This window comes from Trachurus japonicus, chromosome 1 (genome assembly GCF_045865225.1).
Source record: "Trachurus japonicus isolate A0001 chromosome 1, Traja_1.0".
Classification (NCBI taxonomy): Eukaryota; Metazoa; Chordata; class Actinopteri; order Carangiformes; family Carangidae; genus Trachurus; species Trachurus japonicus.
The window spans coordinates 25,816,578-25,844,316 of record NC_140907.1 but is presented as its reverse complement, the minus strand read 5'-3'; the positions used below and the strand labels follow the sequence as shown (position 1 = coordinate 25,844,316).

At 41.5% G+C, this 27,739-nt stretch overlaps 3 protein-coding genes across 3 annotated transcripts; all 3 read right to left on the bottom strand.

Annotated features, from left to right (window-relative positions):
• Positions 1-403: 403 nt before the first annotated feature.
• msmo1 (methylsterol monooxygenase 1) lies at positions 404-5,435 on the bottom strand. Its single transcript, XM_085782543.1, has 6 exons — positions 5,357-5,435; positions 3,963-4,257; positions 3,716-3,864; positions 2,664-2,790; positions 2,329-2,483; positions 404-1,327 (listed from the first exon to the last, which is right to left on the bottom strand). Exons 2-6 carry the CDS (start codon positions 4,215-4,217, stop codon positions 1,138-1,140), a joined length of 876 nt encoding a protein of 291 aa, XP_085638669.1. The 5' UTR covers positions 4,218-4,257; positions 5,357-5,435; the 3' UTR covers positions 404-1,137.
• A 964-nt stretch (positions 5,436-6,399) lies between these two features.
• On the bottom strand, positions 6,400-22,428 carry klhl2 (kelch-like family member 2). Its single transcript, XM_085782531.1, has 15 exons — positions 21,834-22,428; positions 18,681-18,800; positions 18,457-18,563; positions 18,234-18,355; positions 16,633-16,795; positions 16,336-16,445; positions 16,062-16,178; positions 14,190-14,339; positions 13,976-14,093; positions 12,368-12,565; positions 12,174-12,275; positions 11,365-11,493; positions 10,256-10,396; positions 10,000-10,143; positions 6,400-8,071 (listed from the first exon to the last, which is right to left on the bottom strand). Exons 1-15 carry the CDS (start codon positions 21,899-21,901, stop codon positions 8,043-8,045), a joined length of 1,818 nt encoding a protein of 605 aa, XP_085638657.1. The 5' UTR covers positions 21,902-22,428; the 3' UTR covers positions 6,400-8,042.
• Positions 22,429-23,571: 1,143 nt separating this feature from the next.
• On the bottom strand, positions 23,572-26,585 carry med28 (mediator complex subunit 28). Its single transcript, XM_085782517.1, has 4 exons — positions 26,383-26,585; positions 25,016-25,082; positions 24,272-24,384; positions 23,572-23,960 (listed from the first exon to the last, which is right to left on the bottom strand). Exons 1-4 carry the CDS (start codon positions 26,545-26,547, stop codon positions 23,757-23,759), a joined length of 549 nt encoding a protein of 182 aa, XP_085638643.1. The 5' UTR covers positions 26,548-26,585; the 3' UTR covers positions 23,572-23,756.
• Between the last annotated feature and the right edge of the window lie 1,154 nt (positions 26,586-27,739).

Below are 27,739 nucleotides of genomic sequence, written 5' to 3'. Positions count from 1 at the left end.
GTCTTAAAGCAGAAGTAAGCAGAATGTTTGTGTTAATATAAGTCTTAAATAGTTATATCTTCCGACAGCAATCACTTACATAGACTGTTTGGTCTGAAACACGGGTCTGTCAGTCACTCTGTTCTGCTGTAAGCCGAGGAGAAAACTTTCCTTGTATCCTACAACCTTTATCCAATGAGGAGAGAGAACGGCATAAAGGGGCGGTCCTCTCTGTGTGTGCAGCCAAGGGATGCGCGTGAATGTGGTGACGTAGGGACGAGGGCGGGGACTGCTAACTCCATCGGCTGACAAGAAGTTAGCCAAAACGACCAGATCGCTTACTTCTGCTTTAATAACAGTGGGACACATATTATCTCACCTCATTACATCTAGTAATAAAAAAAACTACTCATCACAACCACACTCTTGTTCAATTTTGTTCAAATACTTTATTCTAATATGACAAAACAGAGAAATAAAACAAGTCCAAGTTTTCTTTTGTAAAAATTATAACAGCATTTAATTATTATTACAGTCTCCAACAAAATAGTCTTGAACAAGTCTGTTCAACATGAGCCAATCCCTCTTTCATCAAAAAAAAGAAAAAAAGTACACCTGTTTCCATCCAACAGGCCTGACTTAAGTCAGAGGTCAGCACTGAGTTTAGACAGCTCCTACTGAACTGTGGCTCCACAAGAGTAACAACAACACACAAAAAAAAACAGTGTCATGGTGACTTGGGTCAACTCGAGGGGAAGTGTTAAAGTGCTGAGACATTCAGAGGTATACAGAAGCGTTTCACAAGAGAAGTCGTGGTGCAGCTTCAATGACAAAACAAAGCAAACAAATCAAAATGAGGATGTCGATGGTTTTTATTCAGCTATCAGAAGCAGACAACAGGTAATGATACCTCTTTAGCAGAAAGGCACAGACGGTGGACTGAAGTCAACGTGCAGTCCCATTCAGAATCAAACCACAGTAGAGATGATTCTTTTAAAGCACACCTTCAGTCTGTGTGTGTGTGTGTGTGTGTGTGTTTTATTAAGTGTCGTCACGTGAGAGGAAAGCAGCAACTGTCTGATTGCTCACTGTGAGACTCGCTTCCCTCCTCCTGACAAACCTGGTGTGTGTGTGTGTCTGTGTGAGGGTGTGAGTGGTTTACTTGTCCTTCTTCTCTCCCTGTTTCTGCATGTGCTTGCTGTACTGGTTGTCTGTGTTCAACAGCTTGTCCCACCAGGTGAAGGTGGAGGCGTAGTTCCCGACGAAGTTCATGTGGTGGAAGTCGTGGAAACGAGCGCCGGCGTAGAACGGGATCAGGTGGAGCGGGTTGAGAGGGATGTCGTAACCGCTGACAGGAAGAAGAGGGACAGAAAGGAATAAGTTAATTCTCCTAACATTTAAAAATCATACAGGAAAGGACTCAGTATTTACAACAACCAGAAATAATTGTACATTGAAGCATTTTCCAACAAATGCTTTTTAGGTTGGATATAGAAATGAATCAAAATATACTGAAGATAAAATACATTTATTATGGTTCTTTCCTCCCAAGACATAGGTAGCACCTACTTTTAAATAAGCTGGCTAAATGCTATTTAAATTATAGAAAATAGTGAAAATTAAAACAAGATACAGTTAAAGTTTTTTTGTGATTTTTTTTCTTTTGTATTGTTTTACCTCAACCTATTTTGTTTCTATAATATATACTGTGACTTAATTTAGCATATAATAATAATAATAATAATAATAATAATAACAATAATTATTTTTATGTATATATTATGTTTATTGGGGTGTGCAAACGTTGTTTATACATACTTAAACTATTTAAAGAAAGCACTTTTGTGCTATTATATATACAACCATATTGTATTCGAACTTGTCCCATGAATTATGAATGACTTCCCAGTTGTTTTTTAATCTCCTGCATACATCTGTATCTGTATATTTCCATATAAACATATTTACACAAAAGCATAATAATGAGTCTATATGATAAATGGGTTCAATCAGTTCAATAGCCTGACAGCAGTCAGACACCAACATCTGGTGTTCTCTTGCTCCCTCTAGTGGTCGACCTCACAACTTACTGACAAAGTTCATGTGCTGAGCAACGTGCAGGTTCACATGAACCGTCGTCTCACTGTGCATTGTTATGCAGTGATGCAAGTGTTACTCTTGCTCTGTTGCTACTTTGTTAGCTGCTGTCTTTCTGTCATAATAATCATGGTAATATGTAAAAGTCTGGGGGAAAGAAATTATTATCGATATTGGTGAATTCAGAGGGGATTTAGTTCAGACTCTTCTTGCACAGGGGTGAATAAGGGAGAAGTTGTTACTGTGTCTTACCTGTGAACGTCGATGGTCTCCAGCAGGCGGAAAGCGACCCAGGCCCACAGGAAGAACACGTGGTTGCAGAAGATCATGATGCCGATGAAGAAACCGGCTCCCAGGATGAGGGTCTCGGCTGGGTGGGCGTACTCGGCCTGCATGCCAAACGGAGCCTGAGGGAACAGCGGAGAGACGACGGTCAGGTGTCACGATGTGTTTAAGTGGACGCATGCTTCCATGAAAACAAACTGTCACATGATTAATAAGTAACTGTGCCGTGAAGAGAGAGTAACCAGACCTCTGTGTGTTTGTGTTTATTCATCTTATCACTCGTCACTGTGTGTTTTACTCACAGTGAACTCGTGGTGCACTTTGTGGATGTATTTGTAGATCCTGCGGTGATGCAGCAGGCGGTGGAGGAAGTAGTGCCAGGTGTCTTCAACAACAGCACAACCAAAGCACTGAGCCAGGAGGAACGGCCTGGTGGAGGAGGGAGGGAGGAAAGAGGGGAAAACCGTTAGATTAAACCAAAATGCAACAAGTAACAACACGGAACAAAATAAAAAAAGAGGTACAACTTCAAGATACTATGTGATTATAACATAATAGTGTTGAATCTGATTATATAATGTATTACATCCTATTTTTAAAGGGACAACGAGGAGTTTGTATTTGGTTATAAAAAAGTCTCATATTAATGTGGATGAATCTACGTTACCCACACTTGTTAATGTGTTAATATATCGTTTTTTCTTTATCATTATTTTGTTATTATTATTAGTGGTCGGCTCGCCCAGCATTTCCTGATTTCGGTTTCGCCGACGCTGCCCGGCGGGTCATGGGAATAACGCCGCCGAATCGCCGTTTATGGTCAGAACTACAACGGTATCTGATGATTAATGAAAACATTCTTGGCAAATGTTTTTGCTTTCGTCCGTCTTGCGCCGGTCCAAGAATTTCACCGTGCGCGCGGAGTCTCATGGGAAATGTAGTGTGAAAACACTTTGCTTTCCAAAACTTCTCGTTGTCCCTTTAATCTTTTTTTTTTGCACATGAATCGACTTTCAATGTAGAACAAATATTCTATGTGATGTTTTAACATGTAGATATACGGTGATACAAGAAAATAAATATTTGATCCCCTGCTGATTTTTTGCCCTCATTTCACTTGATCAAATGTAAATTAATTTATAACCTTTACATTATGATATTATTTCTGGAGGTTTTGTTGATATTCTGTCTCTTTCTGTTAAAATAAACTTAGTAAACTATAGATGGTCCATTTCTTTGTGGGGTAGTGAACTAACAAAATCAGCAAGGGATCAAATACTTATTTTCCCCACTGTATGTGTCATTTATGGACATGTTCATAAATGATCCCTCTGTACTGTACTATCACACTAACCAGCGGGGCATGGAGTCCCAGTCATACGGGATGTTGAAGAACTCGGTGAAGTAGTAAGTGCCGCAGATCAGAGGCAGCTGGATACAGAAGTGGTTGAAGAGCAGCATCTTGAAACACCTCCACTGTTTCTCCCAGGTCTCTGGCTTGTCCTGCAAGTGAGGGAAAGTTTATTTAGAGCAACTGTGACGACTCAGATAGTAGAAATAAAAAAAATCACGTCCAACGATCGCACAACGCGCACACAAACCTGTTGGATCTTGTATTTCTGCATGAAGGGCAAGAACTGGAAGAGGAAACCGGGTACGCAGAAGAGGAAATAGATGAACTCGTGGACGATGAGCGACCCCCAGGTGGCAATCTGGAACTTGGTGTAGTTGTCCAGCATGTAGCCCCAGGCTTGTTCCAGGGAGGGCTGCAGGGGGTTTTCAGGCAGCACAGCGTCCACATACTCCACCGCGAGGTACGCTGAGCTCAAGATGTCTGCCGTGCCGTTCACTGCCATGATGGATTCCCCCGAGGTAACTGCACGTCTGGAGAGAAGACTGCAAAAACATAGACGCACTGTTACAAGTTATAATGTATTATAAGATTCTTTCCTCAGTTTCTTATTTAAAACTATAACATGAGAAAGGGGAAGGCAACAGAAACAGGCCCAACTACACTCCTCACCATAAGGCTTAAGAAAAATATAACTGGTATAATATGAGTTGATTTAACTTATTATATCAAAGAAAATTCATCAAAGAAGACATTAAACTCACAGAAATTAACCATCAGTTAAAAAAAAGTGAGGAAGGTTTTGCTGCACATAATATAATATATATATATATAATATATGTGCAGCATAACCTTCCTCACATATGTGCAGCATAACCTTCCTCACTTTTTCTATACATACAGGAGCTATTTTAGTTGATAAAGTCAATGTCAACATGCACTCATTACACTAAAAATGCAACATTATTTAACATAACATGAAAATGACACAGGAAATACAACAAAGCATAACACAAAGGAATAAAGCTTTTGGATTATAAATTGACCATATACTCTACATGTATACAGTAATTAGGCTACTTTAATCCTTATTTCATTTATAGATAGCAAATACCTTGTCCAAGTTTTGTTTTTTAACACTGGGTAGAGATATCGTTTTGCACAATGGCACAGACGTAGTTGCTTATGCAGCTGCAAGTATTGATAGGCTATTGATAAACACTATTCAACTCAACCAATGTTACTTAACAAGACCAACAGAAATGCACTAAAAGCAAACTGTGTGCGCTAAAACATGTATAGCCTATACTTCAATGCTACAAGATGAAAATATATCGTACTTCTTCGGCGTATAAAACATCCCATTGCCTCTCTCTGCCACCTTAATATGTATAATTGTTATAATATAGTAATATAATAACAGTCATTTCTACACACTGTCCTGGATAAGTGGTTATAAAACCTGTCTGTCTCAGATAGCAAAAGGCTAAGCTCTGTTTTACCTGGTCCCACAACTAGACACTCAACTTCCCGTCTCTATTCTCGGCTCTAATGTCTAAATAAGAAATAAAACTTCACCGCTGCGAAAGCACATTCTGCAAAAAATATGGAAATTATAGAGGAAAACATCGTCAAGTCTCTCACCTTCCGCGGTTACGTCCTGTCCAGTCTACCTGAGCGAGAGGCGGACGGCCCCGGTGAAGTACAGAGCGATCCGATGATCCGATTGGCCGAGGGGAGAGGACGCTGACGTCGGGGGGCCGAACGTCTCCTCTGATTGGTCCGCGGGATGGAGTGATGATAGTGAGACTGGAGGTTTCTACAGCAACAGCCAATCACAGGCCAGATGCGCTTTCATAACGTTAGCGGGTGGTGAATGGAGTGTCTGAGGGAAGAGATGGGGTGGTGGTGGTTGGTCACTGGTCACACAACTTCTGAGTCATTATGCATTTGTCCTTCATCTTAAACTTACATTACAACAGACTGTTACCCCACGTGGACATGTTGTAGAGCTGTTTACAATCTAAATGTGACCACTATGTACCTGAATGTAACAAGCACTAAACTATTTATGTTTATCTCCTTATAAAAGGAAGGTAAACTTACATTAGCATTTATCAAATATTACATTTTAAATGCACCAATTCTTATATCATACAATTGCATCTATTGCATGAGGACACTAGTGCATTTTTTCTTCCTGTAATTGTTTATCTGTAGGTAACTTAAAACCAAATCAGTCAAATAACCTCAGTATTTACTAGGAAATAACAGAAGTACCACCTCACACCTGTTCTTTTGTACAGCACTTGGTTTAAATGCATTTCGCTGTTTTCTCACACTGCTGAAAACTTTTCTTTCTTTCTTTTTTTCATTTAATACAAGAAACTAAAAAAAAGTCAAATGTCAAAAATGAGCAGAATGACTGGAAAGGTGTCCAAATAAATACAATAGAATAAGTACAATACAACTTCCATCACCAGTTTGACAAACAAAGAAAAAGTGATTTTAAAAGTTCTGTTTAAAGGACAAAATAAATTTGAGCAAGCAAATTACGCAAAATCTTGTTAACTCATTACAAAGGACACATTCTGGCAGGTATCAAAAAAAGAAGAGACAAACTGTTTTACACTAGGCTATAATAAATAAGTTAATGTAAAATTATTAAAATATATCACACATTTCCATTTCCATTTCAATGTTTTACTGATTTGGCAAAGTTTTAAAAACAGATTATATCATTTCACAGCTTTAAATACAAGAAGCATATTTATTAATGATAATATAAAACAAATAATGAAACATTATTCAAAGTCATTAGCCTACATGACATTCCTCAATACACTGACAAGAAACAGCGATAACCAGTTACTAGTATAGCAGTTTTCAATATAGGAGCAGAGGGAAGAGAAAGAGACTGAAGAGAAACGAAAATCGAGAGTAGGTTTGGTCACTTTCCAGAGAGAGAGAGAGAGAGAGAGAACAGATTAGTAGAGTAATAAAGAGAGACAGAAAAGAAGAGACATATTAAAGTTGGCACATTCATAGTACGTCAGGGTGTGCAGTAATTAATAGGGTTGCTACACCGAGGGAGAAGAGGGTCGGGGGGACCATGCAGTGAGTTCAGGCTGTTGTTGTCATTAGTGGTTACAACCACAGTGAAGACGGCTGCCAGGTGACAGTAAAGCACTGATACATCCATCCAGCAGCTCCTCCCTCTGTCTGTCACTGGTTTTGGCAATAAAAAAAAGAAAAAAGAAAAAAGAAAAAGAAAAAGTAAAACGAGGCCTCTCCTCAAGCTTTACCAGAAGAGTGAGTACTCCAGTTTTCTTTTCGTTACGAAGAAATGTACATTTTCTGCCACTGCTTCTCACATAGCTATTCTGGATTCATGCGGCCGAAACACTGATCTCAAATCAGTTCTCCATAGTGTTATTTCTTTATCCCAGAACGGCGGTTCAAGTCCAGCTTTATGTATGTATGTGTGTGTGTGTGTGTGTGTGTGTGTGTGTGTGCTCCGCCCAATAACAGTACTCTAGGCAATGACAAAAAGGTATAGGAGAAGAGGGGGGGAAGCAGGGGTTTTAAATTTGACATTCAGGCACTCGTTAAACAGCCACACTGCAACACTGTAAAAGGTCGAGGTCAGACAAGAGTGCGGTCATGCGGCGTCGGACCGGGCGTCACCACACAAGAGAACTCAGATGCGCACAAACACACATGCTCACATATGCAAGCAATGGAGCACCTTTAAATGCAAGCGCACACACACACACACATACACACACTCACTCAGACATACACACGCAAACATACACACGTCTCAAGAGGATAAAAACGAAGGAGAAACAAAGATTTCAGTCCCGAGTGCTCGTTCTCTGCCGCCCCTCTACCCCGCAGATCACATCAGTGGTCTTCTTCCTCAGAGCTGGTTCGTGTTAACTTTAGTAACGTTAAAGTAACTCTGCAGCTCTTAGTAGCTTCATTTCAGTAGTGTTTCAATGGCACTGCATTGGTACAGTGGTGCTTCCAACTGGTTTCGTCCAGTCGCTGCTGCAGTCCTGCCAGGAGGGCGAACAACAAAACACCGGGTTCCCGATATCTGTTACGGCTCCCCCCCTCCCGTTCAGGTAAGTGCAAAAATCTTCAACATCATCCTCATCATCATCAACAGTAACAACAACAATCTTGTTATTTCCTTCATCTGCGTCAGTGCCGGTGCTGATGCTGCCCCGACATCCAAGCATTTGGCGTCGTAAGACAGATCCAAGACCAGTATTCAGCAGGAGAATACATTCTGCTCCGAGTCAGTGGTGGGTGTCAAAAGCAGTCATAACGGCTTGTCAATCACAGTCACACCTGTAGTCAAAAACAACAACAACAAACAAACAAACAAACAAAAAAGATTAGCACTCGGATATATCACTCATATCATTTTAAGACACAGCAGCTGAAATAAATGTAGAAATAGAAGCGTTTACAAGCAGGGCTGAACGATATGTTTGTATTTGTTAATTGTAATTGTAATATTTGCATTCGTTTTATGTCTTGGCCAGGCTTCCCTTGAAAAAGAGGTCATTGTGTCTCAATGGGACCGACCTGGTTAAAGGGATAGTTCAACATTTTGGCAAATTGGCCCATTGCCATAATCGCTATAGTCATAGCAGTAGGTTCGTTAACTTTATTTGTCGGTGTAAGCTATTTTTAGAACGGCGGAGCGAAGCGGCAGGCTGCTCAGGGCTATGCTATGGACGCTAAGGGAATTTCTTGGTTTCCCTCATCAAACTCATCAAATACAAAATCCCAAAACTCCAAAACGCTCTCATGGACAAGTTGTGACCTGCACATTCACCACGCTGTGAGATAATAATGGAACGTTACGAAACTGAGCCTTTTTCGAGGTAAATACAGTGTAAATACAGAGTCTGCTTGCTGAAAAACTGTCCCTGAACGCAACGCGCATCAGCGGTTTTGCATGAATTTACGTCTAAAACAGCTCCGTCTCGTAACGTTCCGTTATTATCTCATAGCGTGGTGATTGTGCAGCTCACAACTTGTCCACAACAGCGTTTTTGAGTTGTTGGGTTGTGTATTTGATGAGTTTGATGAGGGAAACCAAGAAATTCCCTTAGCGTCCATAGCATAGCCCTGAGCAGCCTGCCGCTTCGCTCCGCCGTTCTAAAAATAGCTTACACCGACAATTAAAGGTAACGAACCTACTGCTATTACTATAGCGATTATGGCAATGGGCCAATTTGCCAAAATGTTGAACTATCCCTTTAAATAAAGGCAAAATAAAATAAATAAATAAAAATTTGCACCAGTGAATATTAGTCCAGTGAAAAAAATATTTAAATGATTATGTCATTTTTTTTGTGGGCCTTAATGCCAGGCCATTGTTGTAGCAGCTCAACACTTATTATTTATTATATTTATTATGTATTTATCAGTTGCGGTGCCACATTTTACCATTGTCAAAACAAATGCAGCTCCTATGATTTGCATGATATAATAATAATATCATACTTGCTGTCTTTTTTTTAAGTTGATATCATGTCATTCTCTTCATCTTCCTATATGTTGTCTTTTATTTTGTTTAGCACCAATATGTATGACCTCATCTCACTCTCTCAAGTTTTCCTCAAAGGTTAGCAGGTTTTTTTTTTTAACTCTAAAATATCTCTGTCAGTATCAGCCCCCCCGCCCCAAAAACAGCCATCTCTACAATTTAAACCTGACTTATATGCCAAAATAAACCTCCAGTGCTGGATATATACTGTACATAAATATATTATATGATATTTTCCTGCCCACACACCATCTCACATCAGACTAAAGATCAAGATACTGTCTCCTGAACAGCAGTAAGGCAGCAAGCGCTGGCTCAGCAGGATCTGATCTATTGCCTTCTGCGTCCCCTCGGAATCATTTGGTAAACATCCGGCTGCTGTGTTCAGTTCACTGACGCTACATTTCTCTACATGAGTCCTGGGACAGCGCTGGGCAATACAGCTGAAATCAGCTGTGAGAATATTTATTTTTAGTACTTTTTGGTGGATGTGTTTAACTAACATCAGACACAACAAAGAGTTCAATAATTAATGTTAATTTTAATTTTTTATGATGGATTGGTTCTCAGCTACTGGAGTGAGCAACAGGACAGAGGCAGTAAATCATCCTGTCTCATCATGAGCGCAGTCAGTTTTTTTTTAAAACCTTAATAAATGAAGCTGGATTTTTTTTTTTAAATACACACTTCAGTGGTTTAACAGTGTACACATTCACACCTGCATAACTGCGTCCTGTGCTCATGCAGGCCGGCAGCAGCGTCCACTTGTCTGAGTTCGGGTTGTAGAACTCCACAGACGCCAAGTTACAGCTGCCGTCGTCTCCTCCCACCACGTACAGTAAGTTGTTCACAGCACAGACGCCTGAAAACACACACACACACACACAAGCACACACAAATACACAGAATTAAAGATTCATGGACATCAAACAGGGGGGAACAGAGGAACATCTCACACCTGGTGTCTGTCTCACCTGCGTTACGTCGACACATGTTCATATCAGCTACTTGTCTCCAGGTGTTGGAGGCCGGATCGTAAACTTCACAACTCTTCCTCACCAACGGACCGTCATGCCCCCCCACAGCGTAGAGTAAACCTTTTAACACCCCCACGCCTGGGCAGACATTAGACACATGGTCAGTAATAATAATAAGTGTGGCATTGGTCATTTTGTTAAAGAGATACTTCACCCAAAATCGATAATTCACCAATTTTTTACTCACCGACATGCCAAGGTAGGGTTTGGAGAACTTTTGGAGTCATCAAAACGCTTTGGAAGTTTCAGGGGGGGTCTGGTTAGCAACGGATTTTTATAGTATAATGGCGGCGGATAGAGTTCACTTTTCGTCCAAAACACACACTATGAAACATCCAAATACCTCCATACTGCTCATCCGTACTGACCCAAGTGTCCTGAAGCCGCCACATGAAAAAGTTGTTGTAGTAGTAGCTCCCAGTGGCTCTGTTGATGTTTGTGCTCATGCACAAGATTTGCTGCGAGATGTTCATTTGTCATTGTAAACCATTGGATGTATGATGTAAACACGGAAGAACATCTCGCAGTGAATCTCACACATGAGCACAAACATCAACAGAGCCACTGGGAGCTACTACTACAACAACTTTTTCATGTCCCAGCTTCAGGACACTTGGGTCAGTACGTATGAGCAGTATGGAGGTATTTGGATGTTTCATAGTGTGTGTTTTGGACTATTCAAAAGTGAGCTCTATCCGCCGCCGTTATATGAAAATCCGTTGCCAGTCGGACCCCCCCCCCCCCCCCCCCCGGAACTCCAAAAGCGTTTTGATGACTGAAAGTTCTCCAAACCCTTCCTTGGCATGACGGTGATTAGAAAATTGGTGAATTATCAATTTTGGGTGAAGTATCCCTTTAACTAATTGTCATACAATATGCTTCCTCTTCCTGACTCTTTAATGTCCTATAAATATATAATCTGCGTATTTTTGTACGGTTTGACACTAAATACCTAAAGAACCATTTATCTATATTTTGCTGAACATTTTCAAGATTCTCAGGTAACCAACCACCGTGCTCGTAAGGTTACACGGACAGACACACACCTGCTCCACTGCGTCTTGTGCCCATCTCAGCGATGTAGCTCCACGAGTTGCTTTTTGGGTTGTAAGCTTCTACTGTGCTCAGACATTGCCTGGTCGCTCCATCATAACCTCCAACTGCATAGAGGATTCCTGTAGAAACCACACACAGCAAGGTTGTAATGCATAACTAAAGAATGAATTAACATAAGATAAATGCAATAGTTAAACAGCTGTACAGAATATGAACTGACAGAAACTTTGTTTTACAATGTTTTGATGCAAAGTACGTCTTTAAAGGTATTTAAAAAAATTTTTAATTGAGATTTCATCTTTTTAACTTGATAGATTTACATCCTAATTTTTTCACGTTTTATATGTTGTCTTCTTTGTCAGGAATCAACAAGGTTGTTTGCTGAAGTATCTTTCATTTCATGTGTGAATGGAAATACGTTTCATAATGCATATGATGCATTATTCTTTTAGTAATAGTTTGGATTTACACCTTGCCATTTTAACTCATTTTTCAGTTTTTGTGAAAATTGTGCCTGCAGTTTTGAAAATGGCAAAAAGAAAAATCATAAAGTTTATAAAACATAATTATGACCAAACAGGGAAACTGCACTGGGGCTGAGGGAAATAACCTCAAAAATCTCAAAACAAAAACAGTTTTATTTTAACATTATTATCCATTCTATTTTCCGTTTTACTTTATTTACCACGACACAAGGATACAGTATTAATATAGCGTTGGGTGTCTCTATTATTTTGTCCATCTCCATCACTCTATTTCAAAATCCTGCCTGCAGAACCAAAGTGGGAATTGCACTCACCATTTACGACACCCACTCCTACACTGCTGCGTCGAGTGCTCATGGGTAACACGTGGAACCACTCGTCTGTCTTGGTGTTGTAAACCTCGACCGTCGACAGACCTGCACACACAGACACGACAACACAGATCAAAAATACCACTGGAAATAAATCACACGTCGTCTTTACAACTCTCTCACAAACACAACTGTACCTGTGCTGCCGTCGAAACCTCCCACGGCGTACAGCAGCCCGCTGAGCACGGCAGCTCCCAGCGTGGAGCGACGGTCCTGCATGCTGCTCACGCTCGTCCAGCGGTCCATCATCGGGTCGTAACAGTCCACCGTCCGCACGCGCAGAGAACCGTTGAAGCCGCCGACTGCGTACACACATCCACCCACGTACACCACACCTGGGGGCGCCGACAGACAGAGGAACATTAAACATCAACGAACGTTTACAGACATGATGGTCGTAAACAGCTGAGAGGTCAAGGCCAAGGTCCGACCTGAGAGTTTACACACCTCAAGTAACGAGCTACCAACGTCTGCTGCTGCTGCTGCTGCGTCCCAGTTAAAGATGCATTTCTCTCTCTAAAAAAAGGTGAAAATCTAAAAAAGGCACTGAGGCCTGCTCTATTTTTATCTGCTGCTGAAAAATAGACTTTCTTTTTTAACCTGAATTTCAAAGGTATGGCTAGTGTATGTTCTTTATCAGTATCTCATATTGTACGTCACCAGTCGCCAGAAAATATATATCAACAAAACTAGACCAGTGTAAAAGCTGTTAGAAAGACAAAATAATCAAAGCAGGGAACAAACTGCAGGATTACAGGAGGTATTTACACCCTATTCCCTATTTAAAGGGATACTTCACCCAAAATTGATAATTCCCCAATTTTCTACTCACCCTTATGCCAAGGAAGGGTTTGGAGAACTTTCTGAGTCATCAAAACCCTTTTGGAGTTCCAGGGGGGGTTCAGCTGGCAATGGATTTTCATATAACGGTGGCGGACAGAGTTCACTTTTGAATCGTCCAAAACACACACTATGAAACATCCAAATACCTCCATACTGCTCGTCGTACTGACCCAAGTGTCCTGAAGCCACGACATGAAAAAGTTGTTCGGAAAAAATTAATTTGATCTCTGTTGTTAGCCTTGTTGTAGCAGTAGCTCCCAGTGGCTCTGTTGATGTTTGTGCGCATGCGCGAGATTTACTGCGAGATGTTCGTTCGTCGTTGTAAACCATTGGATGTATGAAGTAAACACGGAAGAACATCTAGCAGCAAATCTCGCACATGCTGCAAGAGCCACTGGGAGCTACTGCTACAACAAGGCTAAAAACAGAGATCAAATACATTTTTTCTGAACAACTTTTCCATGTGGCGGCTTCAGGACACTTGGGTCAGTATGGACGAGCAGTACAGTATGGAGGTATCTGGATGTTTCATAGTGTGTGTTTTGGACGATTCAAAAGTGAACTCTATCCACCGCCATTATATGAAAATCCGTTGCCAGCCGGACCCCCCCTGGAACTCCAAAAGCGTTTTGATGAGTCGGAAAGTTCTCCAAAACCTTCCTTGGCATGACGGTGAGTAGAAAATAGGTGAATTATCGATTTTGGGTGAAGTATCCCTTTAATTGAAATGATCCAGTGACACACCTGGAAGTGTGTGATTTACCATCTGAATGAATCATTAGTTTTGGTGATACCAAATCGTAGTTATCTACGATTATGGACCTTATGGACCCCCGTTCCTCAGAGGGTCCAGGTCCATAAATGTGATGTGATTTATGTTTTTGTTGTTCAGGGTTTCCCACCTGCTCTGCACCTTCTGGTGGGGAGTTCAGCCACCTGGTACCATCGCTGCTCCTCAAAATCATAACATTCAACACTGCGGATAGCTTTGGGAGCCTGGCCTCCGACCACCACCATCACCTATAAAACCAAACCAGACAGCAACGTCATGACAACTGTAAATCAGGTGTTGTGTCTTCATTATTTTCTGCTGTGGTGGATTGTATTTTATTTTACCTTAGGACAGCAGGCCGGAGTCCTCATGCGTGTGCGCGCCGTCTTCATCAGCGCTCTCTGGTCGGCTGGCAACAGGTGATACTTCATGGCTTCGATCAGGTAGTCTTTACACGCACTGCTATTCTTAATCAGAGACTCCTCTTCTACCCGCTAACACAACCAACACACAGAGAGAGAGAGAGAGGGAGAGAGAGGACGGAGAGAGCCATTCAGCAGGCAGGATTTACAAAATGCTTCAGTGTGACTCTGACTCAGCAGCTCTTTACTGTTGTGACATGTTTGAACTAAAAGAAGCAAATCAAACTAAGAATTTATTCTGCATCACGAACAAAAAAATTGAAGCACGACCCCAATTCTTACAGAGTAAAGGGCTGCATCGAGTAAAACAAATCAAAGCATAAAGTCATAATATCTAGGGGAAAAAATTCATATAAAGTAAGTTATAGTATTTCAAAAGGGGAAGTTACAGAGGAAATTGAGGGGTGTGGTGGGCCCTCCTCTGAAGTTACAGTATGCTTAAGCATATTTCACATAATAATATTCTGCACAAACAGCAGCTTCCAGTGACTGTTCTTCCTCCTGTTTCATTGGGGTTTGTCTCTTGAGCTTTTACATGTTTAATTCTCATAATAGTTTTTTCTTGAAATATATTGACATTTTTTTGTAATATTATTATTTTATTCTCAAGATGTCAGATTTGATTTGTAGCCCTAATACACCGTTGCAAGTATTGCTAAAAAAAAGTTTGCGATCCAAAAATAAACAAATAAATGCACATTTCCAATAGGTGCTACAATCTCTCTCTCGATCCACATCTGCCACTGATTTATTTATAGATTTTGTTTTGTTTTGTTATTTTGTTCATATGATGCAAAGTGTAGCCACGTATTCAAACCACCTAAGGGTTGTTTAGTTGGCAATAGAAGGAAATCAGTCAACAACAACACACACAAAGAGCGTCCTCATCACAACAACCTGTCGTCTGAGAGAGAGAGGATCCATAAAATTCACCCTGTGGATGTCAAATTACCAAACACATCTGCTCTGCTTGTAACTAGCTGGTGTAGCTCCTCTCATACCCCAACAGTAACAATAGGGATGTGATTAAATATTAAAATCCTGATACTGGTACTACTTCACTTTACAATATGGAAATTATTATCCTTCAAAAATATTTTCTTGTTCTTATATTCTGCTTCTTAGTCTTACTGGAATTTGTTCTTTAAATGTTCCTTTTGTCATACTAGTACATTTCTACTACACTATATCAATATAGACCATAATATGCACAAACTGTGGAGATGATAGTCAAGCTTTTCACATTAAGTTGTGTGAAGTGCCTCTATGTGTGTTACATTTACATTTTTGAGGGAAAACAACCAGTCACTGGGGAATGACTATACTATCTATTTGGACAAATCATTGCTTAGTTCTGTCTGAGTTAAAAAGAGAAATATTGACATTTGAGGCAATCTATATCCGCAATTGATTACAGACAGAAGACAAAGAAAACAAACAAACAAAAAAAACTACAAATCTGAGAATATAAACCAGCAGAGTAGCTTCAGACCCACAAATCACTGAATTGACTTTTTTTTCATGTTGTAAATATTAAATTACATACTTCCCGGTTAGTGTAGGAAAAGACATCACCTGATGTTTTTCGCAACGTAATCTCTGATTCAACAAAAGCCGTGAAAACTAGTTTTACCACATCTGTAACTGGAGATGTAGCAACATTACAGCTCAGACATCTTGAACAGCAGTAATGGTCTCTAGCCACAGACCTGAGCCACACTTAAGAGACGTTATGTTGCCCCTCACCATTAAAAAAAGGGTCCAACACAAGCATGCAGATGCAGCCCCTCATACCTGCACTAGGTACTCTCTGGAGAGAAGCGGCAGACGAACGTGCTCCATCAGGTGAGCCAAGTGTTCCTGGCGGACATCTTTGTCATGGTTGACCCAGGCTATCACCGCTTCAAAAACCTACACAAGAATTAACACAAACACCTTCAACACATCACAGCCAAAAATAAATAAAACACTTAATCTGGTCCAGAGTGTTTGATATACTAAGCAGTGTGTGTGTATGTGTGTGTGTGTGTGTGTGTGTGTGTGTGTGTGTGTGTGTGCATATGTGCACCTTCTCTTCTGTGGGGATGGTGAGCTTGTCGCTGGCGATGAGGCTGGACACCTGCTCCATGCCCAGATTTAGGAACTCTTCGCTCCCGACTACCTCAGTAAAATGTTGCTCTGTCAGCAAAAACAAATTAAAAACATAATGATTGCAGGTAAACACAGTTTTAGTTTCTCATTTCTGTTCTTATTCTGTCTCATCTCACATCGTCTGACCAGGACACAACCACACACACAAATCTGCTTTAGTGGAGCGATGAAAAAACATTACATATACAAAAACAGAGTCTGTGCACGCACAAACCTGCATAGCTGTTTGCCTGTGCGAGGAGCTGAGAGCAGGCGTGGAGGTCAGCGAAGGCTCGTATTCCCAGACAGTTGGACGGATGAAGCTGAGAGCTGAGGAACTCACAACAAGCCTTTTTGACCTCGTTCAGCTGGAGCAGGCCCGCTGCAGGGAGCAACGCCTGTCACACACACACACACACACACACACACAGTATCCTGTATAAAGTGATAGTCTTGGTATCGCACAGAGAAGTTCAATCATCCAAAATGGCTGCTACAGTTTCCCCAAAAACCACTTTGTTAATATAGTGTACAGTAAATAACAGCAGTAACACAATCCTTTAAGTTTTGTTCTCATTTTTTTTTCTCAAAAAAAAACGAAGAAAAGGTGAGTGAGATTGCCCATTGGTAAATCAAGTATTTAAAGGGATAACATTTTGGCAAATTGGCCCATTGCCATAATCCCTATAGTCATTACAGTAGGTTTGTTACCTTTAATTGTCGGTGCAAGCTATTTTTTAGAACGGCGGAGCAGAACCGCAAGCTGCTCAGAGCTACGCTACGGAGGCTCATAATGACCAAATGTTTTCTCAATGTGTTCCAGTGCATGGAAAATATTTAGACCAGGAAAGTATTATCATGTTGATAAAGAATGCAGAAAGTGACCATGGTACCGTGGTGTTATGAAGTAACACTAGAAGGAAGATGATACCTGGAAAACATTGTCTTAAAGGGATAGTTCACCCAAAATTCAAATTTCACTCATTATCTACTCACCCTCATGTCGACTAAGGGCTGGGAGAAGTTTCAGAGTCCTCCGTGCCTTCTCGGAGTTACAGTGGGGCTCCGTGCAGCACTGCATGTCCATATGACGGTAGCGAACGGGGCTAATTTTCTTCGTCCAAAAAGACACACCAAAAAACATCCAAATACCTCCATAGTGCTCGTCTGTAATGTCCCTTTTGTATTGAAGCCCCAACATGAGAAATTGTTCTGAAAAAAATTAAATAAGTATATGTTTTAAGCTTGTTTGTAGCGGAAGCTCCCAGTGTCGCGCTGCCGGAATCTTGCGCGATTTGCGGAGCCGTGAACTGGGTGTCAATGCAAATCACATGAGATTTGATGATTTGCTGGGAGCTTCCGCTACAAACAAGCTTAAATCATATACTTTTTTTTTTTTTTTCAGAACAATTTCTCATGTTGGGGCTTCAATACAAGAGGGACATTACAGACACAACCGTCATACGGACATGCAGTGCTGCACGGAGCCCCGCTGTAACTCAGAGAAGGCACGGAGGACTCTGAAACTTCTCCCAGCCCTTAGTCGACATGAGGGTGAATAGATAATGAGTGAAATTTGAATTTTGGGTGAACTATCCCTTTAAGAATATGTTTTCCAGGTATCACCTTTAAAACTCACTTATCAGGTTTTTGAACAGGCTGCCAGGGAAATCTGAAAACTGACCAGCTGCATGTCAACTAGGTTTTTAACAGCTGACAACAACAAAAGAAAGGTTTAATAGCAATTAACCCATAGAAAATAGCAGTAAATGTATTATACCAAGATTTCTGTTAAAAACGAATAGTTAGTGCGGGAATATACACATGTGTGTTTACCTGCACGTTATCTTCTGTGACCTGTATCTCTGCTGTGTAGATGTAGTCCACCAGCAGGCCCAGAGTCCAACCATCCATCTCCTTTATCCTCACTCGTTTCGCCCTACTCTCTGCCATCTCCCCTGTTCGTGCACATACAAAGTATTAAAAAGAAAAGAAAAAAGAGAAAAAGAAAAATCCTCTGCCACGTGTCATGCAGCAAAGGACTGAGGATCGTTCTTACCTGTGAACATAGCGTGGAAGTAAGGGCTCCCTGCAGCCAGAACCACTCTGTGAGCCGCTATTTCTACATCCTCCGCCACTATGGTCACATCACACAATAGGTTCTGGCTGTATTGGCATCCAGGATGTGGACGGAGAGAAAGGAAATACATCCAGTTAGTTGGGGGTTGAAAAGTGGGACAACAAAGGATCTATAGATGACGAGATTAGTGTATCGTGTATCACCTGCGCAGCTCGTTCATGACTCTGAACGCCTTCCTCATGTGCCGGTGGTTGAAAGTGACTGGACCTTGCCTCTCGACTCCATCTTCTTTGTCCAGACTGTGTGGACAAAGCCTAGTGCACCTGAGAGAGGGACAGCGCAGATGAAGCAAACACAAACATGAACATAATAATAGTCCAGACAGAGAGTGCTATGACAGGACAGATAGAAATAACAAATGATATGAGTAATCTCGGGGATACACCACAGCAGACGTTGTGTTTAAAGTGCCATCAACTCTTTAAAAGCTGGTTTCATTGAACCCTGGTTATATCTGTTTCACCAACGAGAGCTGGTTCATCTGTTGGCAAGGAGGAACCGTAGCAGATACTGTTGCTTTGGATACCTGGAGTTCAATATTTGGTTTCACTGATTTACAACAGTGGCTAAAGGATTTCTTCTCCCGGACTACATTAAACATATGCACTCAGAGGGCAATTTATGGATCATCAATCAGGCAAATAAGGCAACTACCTTGGGAACCCAGACCTACAGGTTCACTGTCTGTCGGTTAATTGATTTATCATTTATTTGTTCAAATCAACTACAGCCAGACCTACGTTATTATTATTAGCCAGTGTTGTTGACCCTGCATGTCATTTAAGATATTAATTATTAGTTTATATCGGCCTCACATACAATTCACTGACAAAATGCTGTTGAATGAATCAAACGACTTATTGACTAATTGAAACTCATTTCTGGGTCAAACTGTCATATACAGTCCCTCAGGTGTTCTGTTCTGTATTTAATGGTAACTTGAAACAGCAGAGGACAAACAGATAGGAGCCTTGCAACAGTCTTTTCAGCCCTTGGACCTTGGAAACAGGTTAATTCAATCATATGTGAGCAACACCTGCACAATCTAATACACTTTCACACACCAGCTGTGCAACAAATTAACCTTTATGAAGCTCACTATGCAATATACAGTGCAGTAAATCTAAATCTGTAGATGCTGCACATCTTAAGTGCGTTAAACTAGACAAACACATCCTGCTCCTTTACTTAGGTAATAAAACAATAAAAAATAATCCATTACAATTCAAGTAACTTCATTAGATTGTTAATACTGATGCATCAAGTAGCCCTTTACTGTTGAAGCTGATTACTACTTTATATATTGTTAAATATATAAAGTTGCCAGTGGTTGCTTCCTGTCTTCCCGTCATCCTGTGATGATCTTGGGCATCGTACTACACAGATTTCTTTATTATTTCATTGTTTGTCTTTCCTCTTATCTAAGCTTTTGCTTTTATTCCCTTTTTGTTGAAATATTGGATTAAGGCCCAGGTATGGATTATTTTCATGATAGAATAATCTCCTGGTTATTTTCTGGATTAATCATTAGTCATTCAACATTTAGTCTAGGGGGTTTAAAAAATGTCTGAAAAACATGGAAACGTTCCCTCCCACGTTTAAATGTTCAGATGTCTTGTTTTGACCTATAATCCAAGACCCAACAATACTGAGTTTAAATTGACATAAAACAAAGAGAGACACATCATCTGACAGACTAGAAACAGGATTTTAGGGGCATTTTCTTTTCTTTTTTTTAAATGTACACAAACGATTGACTTTGACTACTGTTGCAGCTGTTCACTGGATGATTTTAGTGTCCCAAGACAAAAGGTTTAGAAACCACTGGTCTAATATTTCAGAATAAACCCATCCCACCTATGGGACCCTTTGTAGTGACGTTTTAGTTGTGTTTTCATCTGAGCTGGACCCATTCAACACACAGCCTTCACAAACTACACATTGTTTGACAATTGTAAGTTTCTATCTGTGCAAAGCACTTCATGAATCCTCATATCACATGAACTTCGAGTCCTAAGGATTCAGAGAGGCACGGCACCCACATTTCCACCATATTTGTGCCTCTGTAACTCTGGTTCAGCAGAGTTACACCTCTTCTATTCATTCTGAATCACACTGACACTGAAGTTTTAAAGCATTAACCTTGCAAATAAGACCAGGTTTATGACTGAAGAGCAATAATCTTCTTATTTGGGGAATTATATTCTAAGGCAGAAATGTAGTGTATCAGGGCTCCAGACTAAACAATGGCCTCTAACTTAAAATTTTAGGAGCGCAAGCAGAATGCACCATAAATAGACTTGCAAAGCCAAAATTCACATTTCCTTTTAATTCATGATCCTCACACACATTGCCCTGCCACCTGTAATGACAGATTTCAGATCCTTTGAGTCGGCCATCACCAAAACTTACTGGTTGCATATGCGCAAGTAGCCTAAATTAAAAATGTACTTGCACTGACTCAAATCAAATTTTAGGGGCAAAATGCCCCCATTTAGGAGCCGTCTGGAGCCCTGTTTGTATGTGAAATCTGCAAATCTGCAAAAAATTTTAAAAAAAAATGCAATAAATGCATTGGAGTAAATAGTAATACTGTATCTGCCTCTGAAGAGTAGCCTACAGAAAATGCAAATACTTAGGTTAAGCACAAGTACTTCAAAATTGTTTCTCTCCATCACCTATGGCCTGTCTGTCATAACAAAATCACCCAACACTTACAAATAATTATGTTTTTCTATGGCAAGAAATTCACGTGTCCCTTGTTTTCTGTCACAAACACACCCACACACACATGGTGGCTCCATAGCAGTGAACACACACACACACACACACACACACACACACACACACACACACACACACACACACACACACACTCTGTGCTGCAAAACAAAACACCTCCGTTATCCCCACCACCACCACCACCACCACCACCAGCAAGAACCAAGCTCTTCCTCCAGCCTAGTGTTTCCCCCCGGCATGCGATGCACCGACAAAGGCTCGGTATCAGTCAGTCAGTTCCACCACCCCCCACCCGGACCACCCCATCCATCCATCCATCCATCCATCCATCCATCCATCCATCCATCCATCCCAGCGGTCAGTGGAGCAGCAGCCACGCCGGGCTGGCTGGCCGGCTGGCCGCTGTCTCTGTCAATGCGGCACCATCAGTCAAAGCAGCAGCAGCAGCAGCAGCAGCAGCCGCCACTGGGAAACGTCAACACACACACATACACACACACACGCACGCACACAGTCATGCACACACACACTGACACAGGGTTTATTGCACTCACAGCGGATGACTGTCCATGATCCCGGTGTTTTTCAGAGGCGGAACACTTGGCCCAGCGGCATGCACCATTCCATATCCACGGTGTCGTCTATAATAATGGCTCTAAAATTCAAGCGTGAATCACGGCGACCACCATCCGTCCAGAGGCGGCGGAGAGACGGGCTGACGGCAGCAGCCCGATCACAGCAGCAGCCAGCAGCTTCATGTACAAAAAAAAGAAAAAGAAAAAAAGGAAAAAACACACACACACACACAGCTCCGACCGACTGCGGTGACTCTCTCTCTCTCTCTCTCTCTCTCTCTCTCCCCGTTACAACAAACACGTTGCGATTCAACCCGGCTGTTGTACCCAGCGGACTGCTCCCTCCTGTCGGCCACAGACACTGGAAAAAACACCGCACAGGGACTCACACACACACACAACAGCCTCCGTGTCAAATATAGTAGGCTCTAATAGGGGGGCTTATTTTGATTTCATAGCAACCCCCTCACTCACTCACACACCCACTCCTGTATTTCCTCCTGGCTGGGTGTCTGTGGGGTGCGAGAGGCAGACGGACAAGGCTACCTGTTATTTTCCAATCGCTGATTAAAACGCACAAACAAGGACATGACGGCAAAGACGGTCCTCGGAGCAGCCAAGGCGTCCCGCAAGAAAGCACTGTCTCCCTCTAGCTGTGGAAGACTGGCCGGGGACAGGCTGGCAGATGGTCAGGGACAGGGATAATCATCATATTTATCATAATAACAATGATAATCATAATAATAATCATAATGATAATAATAATAACACATCTGACACAGCTGTATCTCAAATCTGACTTTACATATACTTACATTTTCATATCCCATAATGTAACTGCACCATAAATTTGACTTGATGTTACTATGTTCATTTACTAATTTATTAAATTTGACAAGTATTTGTGTTATAATTGCTATTATTGTCTTTTACTGTTTTCTTTCTTTGTTCTGTTTTGATTTTAATGTATTTCTATGCTTCTGTAAAGCACTTTGAATTACCTGGTGTTTTTAATTGTGCTATACAATTAACTTTGCCTTGCCTTATAATGCTTAACTTTTTTTTTTTTTTTTACCAACAGGCTTAATTAATACATTTCACAATTAAAACTGATTCAATACATTAAATATTACCTCAAACAAGGAAGAGAGAATCAGGATCTGCTGATGAAATCCTAGGCCCACAGTTCCTAGGTTTTTAATGTGAAGACCCATGTGTTTGTAGAGAGCTTTGACCCCCCGCAGCCCCCCTGTAAAGACTTGTGTCTGCTCGTACTGTCAGTGGACGGGCGATAGCTGTGAAACTGGGGAGAACAAGTCTGTTGATTTGCGAAGGCAATGAATGCATTAGAGGCAACCAGCTGTCAGGAGGCTCAGTCTCTATAGTTACTTCTTTGTCCTGGTTTAAAACGAATGACATGGAGTAAAAACTGTAGACAAGTTATTTTCACTCATAATTGCAAGTTTACATTTTTTTTAATGTAAAAAAAAAACTGAATGTTTCAAATAAGGTATCATAGATATGTATTTTTGTAAATAGCACTATATCTGGTATTCTTTTACATCAGGGATAAGATTGTGGTCAAAAGGAGTAGAGAATCACTTTTAGGGGAGTTGTAATAAATAAGATTGAATACAAGAAGCACATTTTCTCAATTTTCATTGAAAATGCCTAAATGTTTGCACAGTAGGAACTAGAAAAACATTAAAGACTTCACTCCATATTCCAAATACTTAGATTTTATTTTTTAAGTAAAAAAAAAAAAAGAGAGAAATATTTACATTAATCAAAATACTGAAAATAGTTGAAACAAAACAATGTGTGTGAGCAACTGTTGACCAGTCTCCTCACATGTTGACAGTGGATGTACATGGCGTGTAGTTTCTCACAGTGTTTCTTGTGTCAGTTTGGTTTTAATGGGGCGGGGGGCAGACTAGCTGAGGCCTGCTCCAGGAAGGCCAACGGTCCAGGAGGAGGAAGGTCTGAGGGTTTGCGATGTTGAACGCTCACATCCTCCAGCACTTGTTGCCAGTGATGTAATTTGGACAAATGTTTCTGAACCAGCAATTCTTTCCTCTGTAGCTCATTACGCAACTCTGACACATCCTGGAGAGAGAGAGAGAGAGAGAGAGAAAAATGCACATGAAAAGAGAGACAGACTGCAACAAACTGGGAGAATCATTCATAAACACTGATAACATGTCAGAAAGGCTTTTGATATGATCAATCCTGGGTATGACCCATGTAATGGTTGTCAGTAAGGGGATTTAGGATATCTACAGATTTGTTTAGTGTTCAAGAAATAGTTCCCAAGTAGGTTTTACCAAAACCGAAACCAAAAACTACAAAAATATATACCGTAAGTTGGTACAAAAACTTGGGAGGTGGAGGTGGAAAAAGTCGGTCTAATAATTTACCTCTTTCACCACCTGCTCTGGTTTCTGCACAGACAACTGAAGCCTTTTCTGCAGGAAGAAGCACTCTGTCTGTCGAGCCACGTCCAGAAACTTCTGTATGCACTGGTCAACACCTGCAACCAACAGACAATACCATGTTCAGCATGTACAGCAATACACACAATTGTGCAATACTCCTGAAAGTTTAAATTATTTAAAACTGACAACTCTATTTTTAAGATGGGATGTAGGGTATTTAGTTGTTCCTCTATTTCAAAACACACTGGCGAGGTACAAACCCCAAAGAGAAACAATAGTAAGTGTAATAAACATGACTACACCTTTGATCACTGTCTGCAACAAATGTGTTTGTATACGCAGGGATACAAGTTCCTCAGTTTTACTCTGAGCTGTATCTAATGTAACATGGTAAGGGCATGTCTGAACATGTAAGAAACCAGTTTGTAAGAATGACTACGTAATAAAAAGGAAGAGGATTAAATAGTACAAGTAGGCTAACATGTATAACCTGAAACACATCTGCAGCACCAATTAGGAGACATACAGTATGTACATATATTTTTATCCAACCTAGAGTTGAGAAATAGTGGTAACCACTGGGATCTGAATAAAGAGTGTCAAATAGACAACATTTGTGATTAATTGATAATGACGAAGGTTGTACTACTCAGTAAACTGTAAATCAAAATAGAGAAGGCAATATAAAGCAAAACAACAAACAAAACAATCCAGAGCTTCACTCACCCGTTCGAATCTCCTCTTGGTCTGTTCCGTTAACGTAGTCTTGACTCACCAGGGACGCAAAACATGCCTGCAAAATAAACAGAACAACAACAGTAAATTGGATTTTGTCTATATGGGTGGTTTTCCCCTTTTCTAATTAACCAACGTAATAAATTTGAATTACAAAAAATGGACCAAAGTCAGCATGTCTCAGGGAACAAGCCATATATTTTACCCCATTCACATGCCAATTACTTTATTAGATGACTAAATAATGTGCTGCAAATACCAACAATCATTTTTATGAATCTGCTTTTTGTTTCCTGATAAACAATCTTGCCAAAAAATGTCAGAAAATAGTGGGAAAACACAGATCAGATTTCCCCATTTACAAGACAACATCTTTACATATCTGGTTTTAGACTTAGACTAGACTTTGACTTTATTTGTCCAAGAAGGGAGATTTGTTTTCACTTGACTCAAAACACACATACGAGCATCAAACAGAATGAATATAGTCCCAAACCCTAACACATTACATTTAAAAAATGTATAAGAGTATGAAAACCAGCATTATTATTATTATTACCATTATTCATTGCCAGCAAACACACAGTACACTGTTGGTATTATACTCCTTATAAGTCACTCAAATCGTTCTATTGTGGCACCTCTACTCTACAATAAAGTCTGCAGAGCACAGTGGCCCTGGTGTTATTTTAGGAGCGCAAGCAGAACATTTTTGGTTGTGTGCACTGCACACACACTGTAAATCGACTAACTTGCAAAGCAAATTATTCACATTTCCTTTTCACTCATGATCCTCAGACACCCTGACAAACACACCAACAAAAAAATTACTGGTTGCACATGTGCAAGTAGATGAAAAATGTACTTGCACTGTCTAAAATGTTAGGGGTAAAAGGCCCTCATCCTGGGGCAGTCTGGGGATTTCTCCTGTGCAAAACCAAAGAGCTGCAGCACAGTGATTGAAGGAACCCAGACTACAACGAGTTATTACTGTCGTTGTTTCTTAATAAAGGATTTAAGAAGCACACAACGCCGGGAAAGGTTGCAAACAATGTAAGCTGACTTAGAATACACCTTGCAGTCTGTGTTTACATTGACATAGCTGCTGTTAGTCCAGTAGTGGGTTGTGAAAGTAGTTAGCATTAGCGCTAGCAAATTCTCCAGCTTTATGAGTGTTTTCCTGAATGAGCTCGTTGTAAATAAAAAATGATATAGTAATAGTAACAACCACAGGTGTTTCACAGTAACAGAGAACGGCTGAGTGAGTGACATCATGCAACTAAACACGAAACAATAAACAACAGTTAGCAAACACGCAGCTAACGGCAGCTAGCAGCACGTTAGCACATCGGTGCTACCTCGAAAGACGCCTCCAGCTCATCCACCAGCGTGTTGGTCGTGTTGCCCGGAGGTCTGGGAGCGGTACCGGGGAAACCCGGCTGGCCCGGTCCACCGGGACCACCGACGGGATGAGCACCGGGAGGCTGCTGACCGGGAAACATCCCACTCATGGAGGACGCCATCTTGATCTGGACGACTCCTGTTGCTACGCAGAGAGGAGGAGGACATGCGCACGAGCAGCTGCTCTGTTGGCTTGTTGTGGCCAAAAGTTTATGGATAGTACACCACTGGTAGAGTGCCTATAGGCACTCTAACCACTGGTAGCCTACATCTACACTGTTGCATCTCAAAAAATTAGAATATAGCCTAATGGAAAAGTTTATTTATGTCAGTAATTCAATTCAGAAAGTGAAACCAATACAAATATAGACCCATTACACACACAGAATGACAGGATTTACGTTTTGAAGACCTAAAATTCATGCATTTTTGATATGGAAATGTTGGCCTTCTTAAGAATATGTTCATCTATATACATTCAATACTTGGTTGGGGCTATTTGACTAGAACTACCAGAAATTGACTTTTAATTTATTGAACCGCCACCTTACCGTGGTGGAGGGGTTTGAGCACCCGAATGATCCCAGGAGCTATGTCCGGGGCTTAATGCCCCTGGTAGGGTCTCCCAAGGCAAACAGGTCCTAGGTGATGGGTCAGACTAAGAGCGGTTCCAAGCCCCTATGAAAATGAAAACATCGAGGAAGTGTACGTCGCCCGGACTGGCGTTACCGGGGCCCCACCCTGGAGCCAGGCCTGGGGTCGGGGCTCGCAGGCGAGCGTCTGGTGGCCGGGTCTTGGCCCACGGGACCCGGCCGGGCGCAGCCCGAACGAGCGACGTGGGCCCGCCCTCCCGTAGGCCCACCACCCGCGGGAGGGTTCATAAGGGGCAGGTGCCGTGTGATTTGGGTGGCAGCCGTGGGCGGGGGCCCCGGCGACCCAATCCCCGGACGACGACTCTGGCTTTAGGGACATGTCACCTCGCTGGGGGGGAAAGAGCCTGAGCTCGTGCGGGAGGCTGAGAGGTATCGACTAGAGATAGTCGGGCTCACCTCCACGCACAGCCTGGGCTCTGGAACCCAACTCCTTGAGAGAGGTTGGACTCTCTTCCACTCTGGAGTTGCCCATGGTGAGAGGCGGCGAGCTGGTGTGGGCTTGCTCATAGCTCCCCAGCTCAGCCGCCATGTGTTGGAGTTCTCCCCACTTAACGAGAGGGTCGTTTCCCTGCGCCTTCGGGTCGGGGATAGGTCTCTCACTGTCGTTTCGGCCTACGGGCCGAACGGCAGTGCAGAGTACCCGGCCTTCCTGGAGGCCCTG

Bases quoted from the DNA above. Each gene is read 5' to 3' on its own strand.
- msmo1 (XM_085782543.1), bottom strand. From the start codon at position 4,217: ATGGCAGTGAACGGCACGGCAGACATCTTGAGCTCAGCGTACCTCGCG. The intron at 3,865-3,962 runs GTTTGTGTGCGC...CCTCACTTGCAG, and splicing joins AGAAATACAAGATCCAACAG to GACAAGCCAGAGACCTGGGA. The intron at 1,328-2,328 runs GTAAGACACAGT...TCTTCCTGTCAG, and splicing joins GAGACCATCGACGTTCACAG to CGGTTACGACATCCCTCTCA.
- med28 (XM_085782517.1), bottom strand. From the start codon at position 26,547: ATGGCGTCCTCCATGAGTGGGATGTTTCCCGGTCAGCAGCCTCCCGGT. The intron at 24,385-25,015 runs GTGAGTGAAGCT...TGTTGGTTGCAG, and splicing joins CCAAGAGGAGATTCGAACGG to GTGTTGACCAGTGCATACAG. The intron at 23,961-24,271 runs GTAAATTATTAG...CTCTCTCTCCAG, and splicing joins CAGAGCAGGTGGTGAAAGAG to GATGTGTCAGAGTTGCGTAA.
- klhl2 (XM_085782531.1), bottom strand. From the start codon at position 21,901: ATGGTGCATGCCGCTGGGCCAAGTGTTCCGCCTCTGAAAAACACCGGG. The intron at 18,564-18,680 runs GTGATACACGAT...ATGCCAATACAG, and splicing joins GTCATGAACGAGCTGCGCAG to CCAGAACCTATTGTGTGATG. The intron at 14,094-14,189 runs GTAAAATAAAAT...TTGGTTTTATAG, and splicing joins CTCCGGCCTGCTGTCCTAAG to GTGATGGTGGTGGTCGGAGG.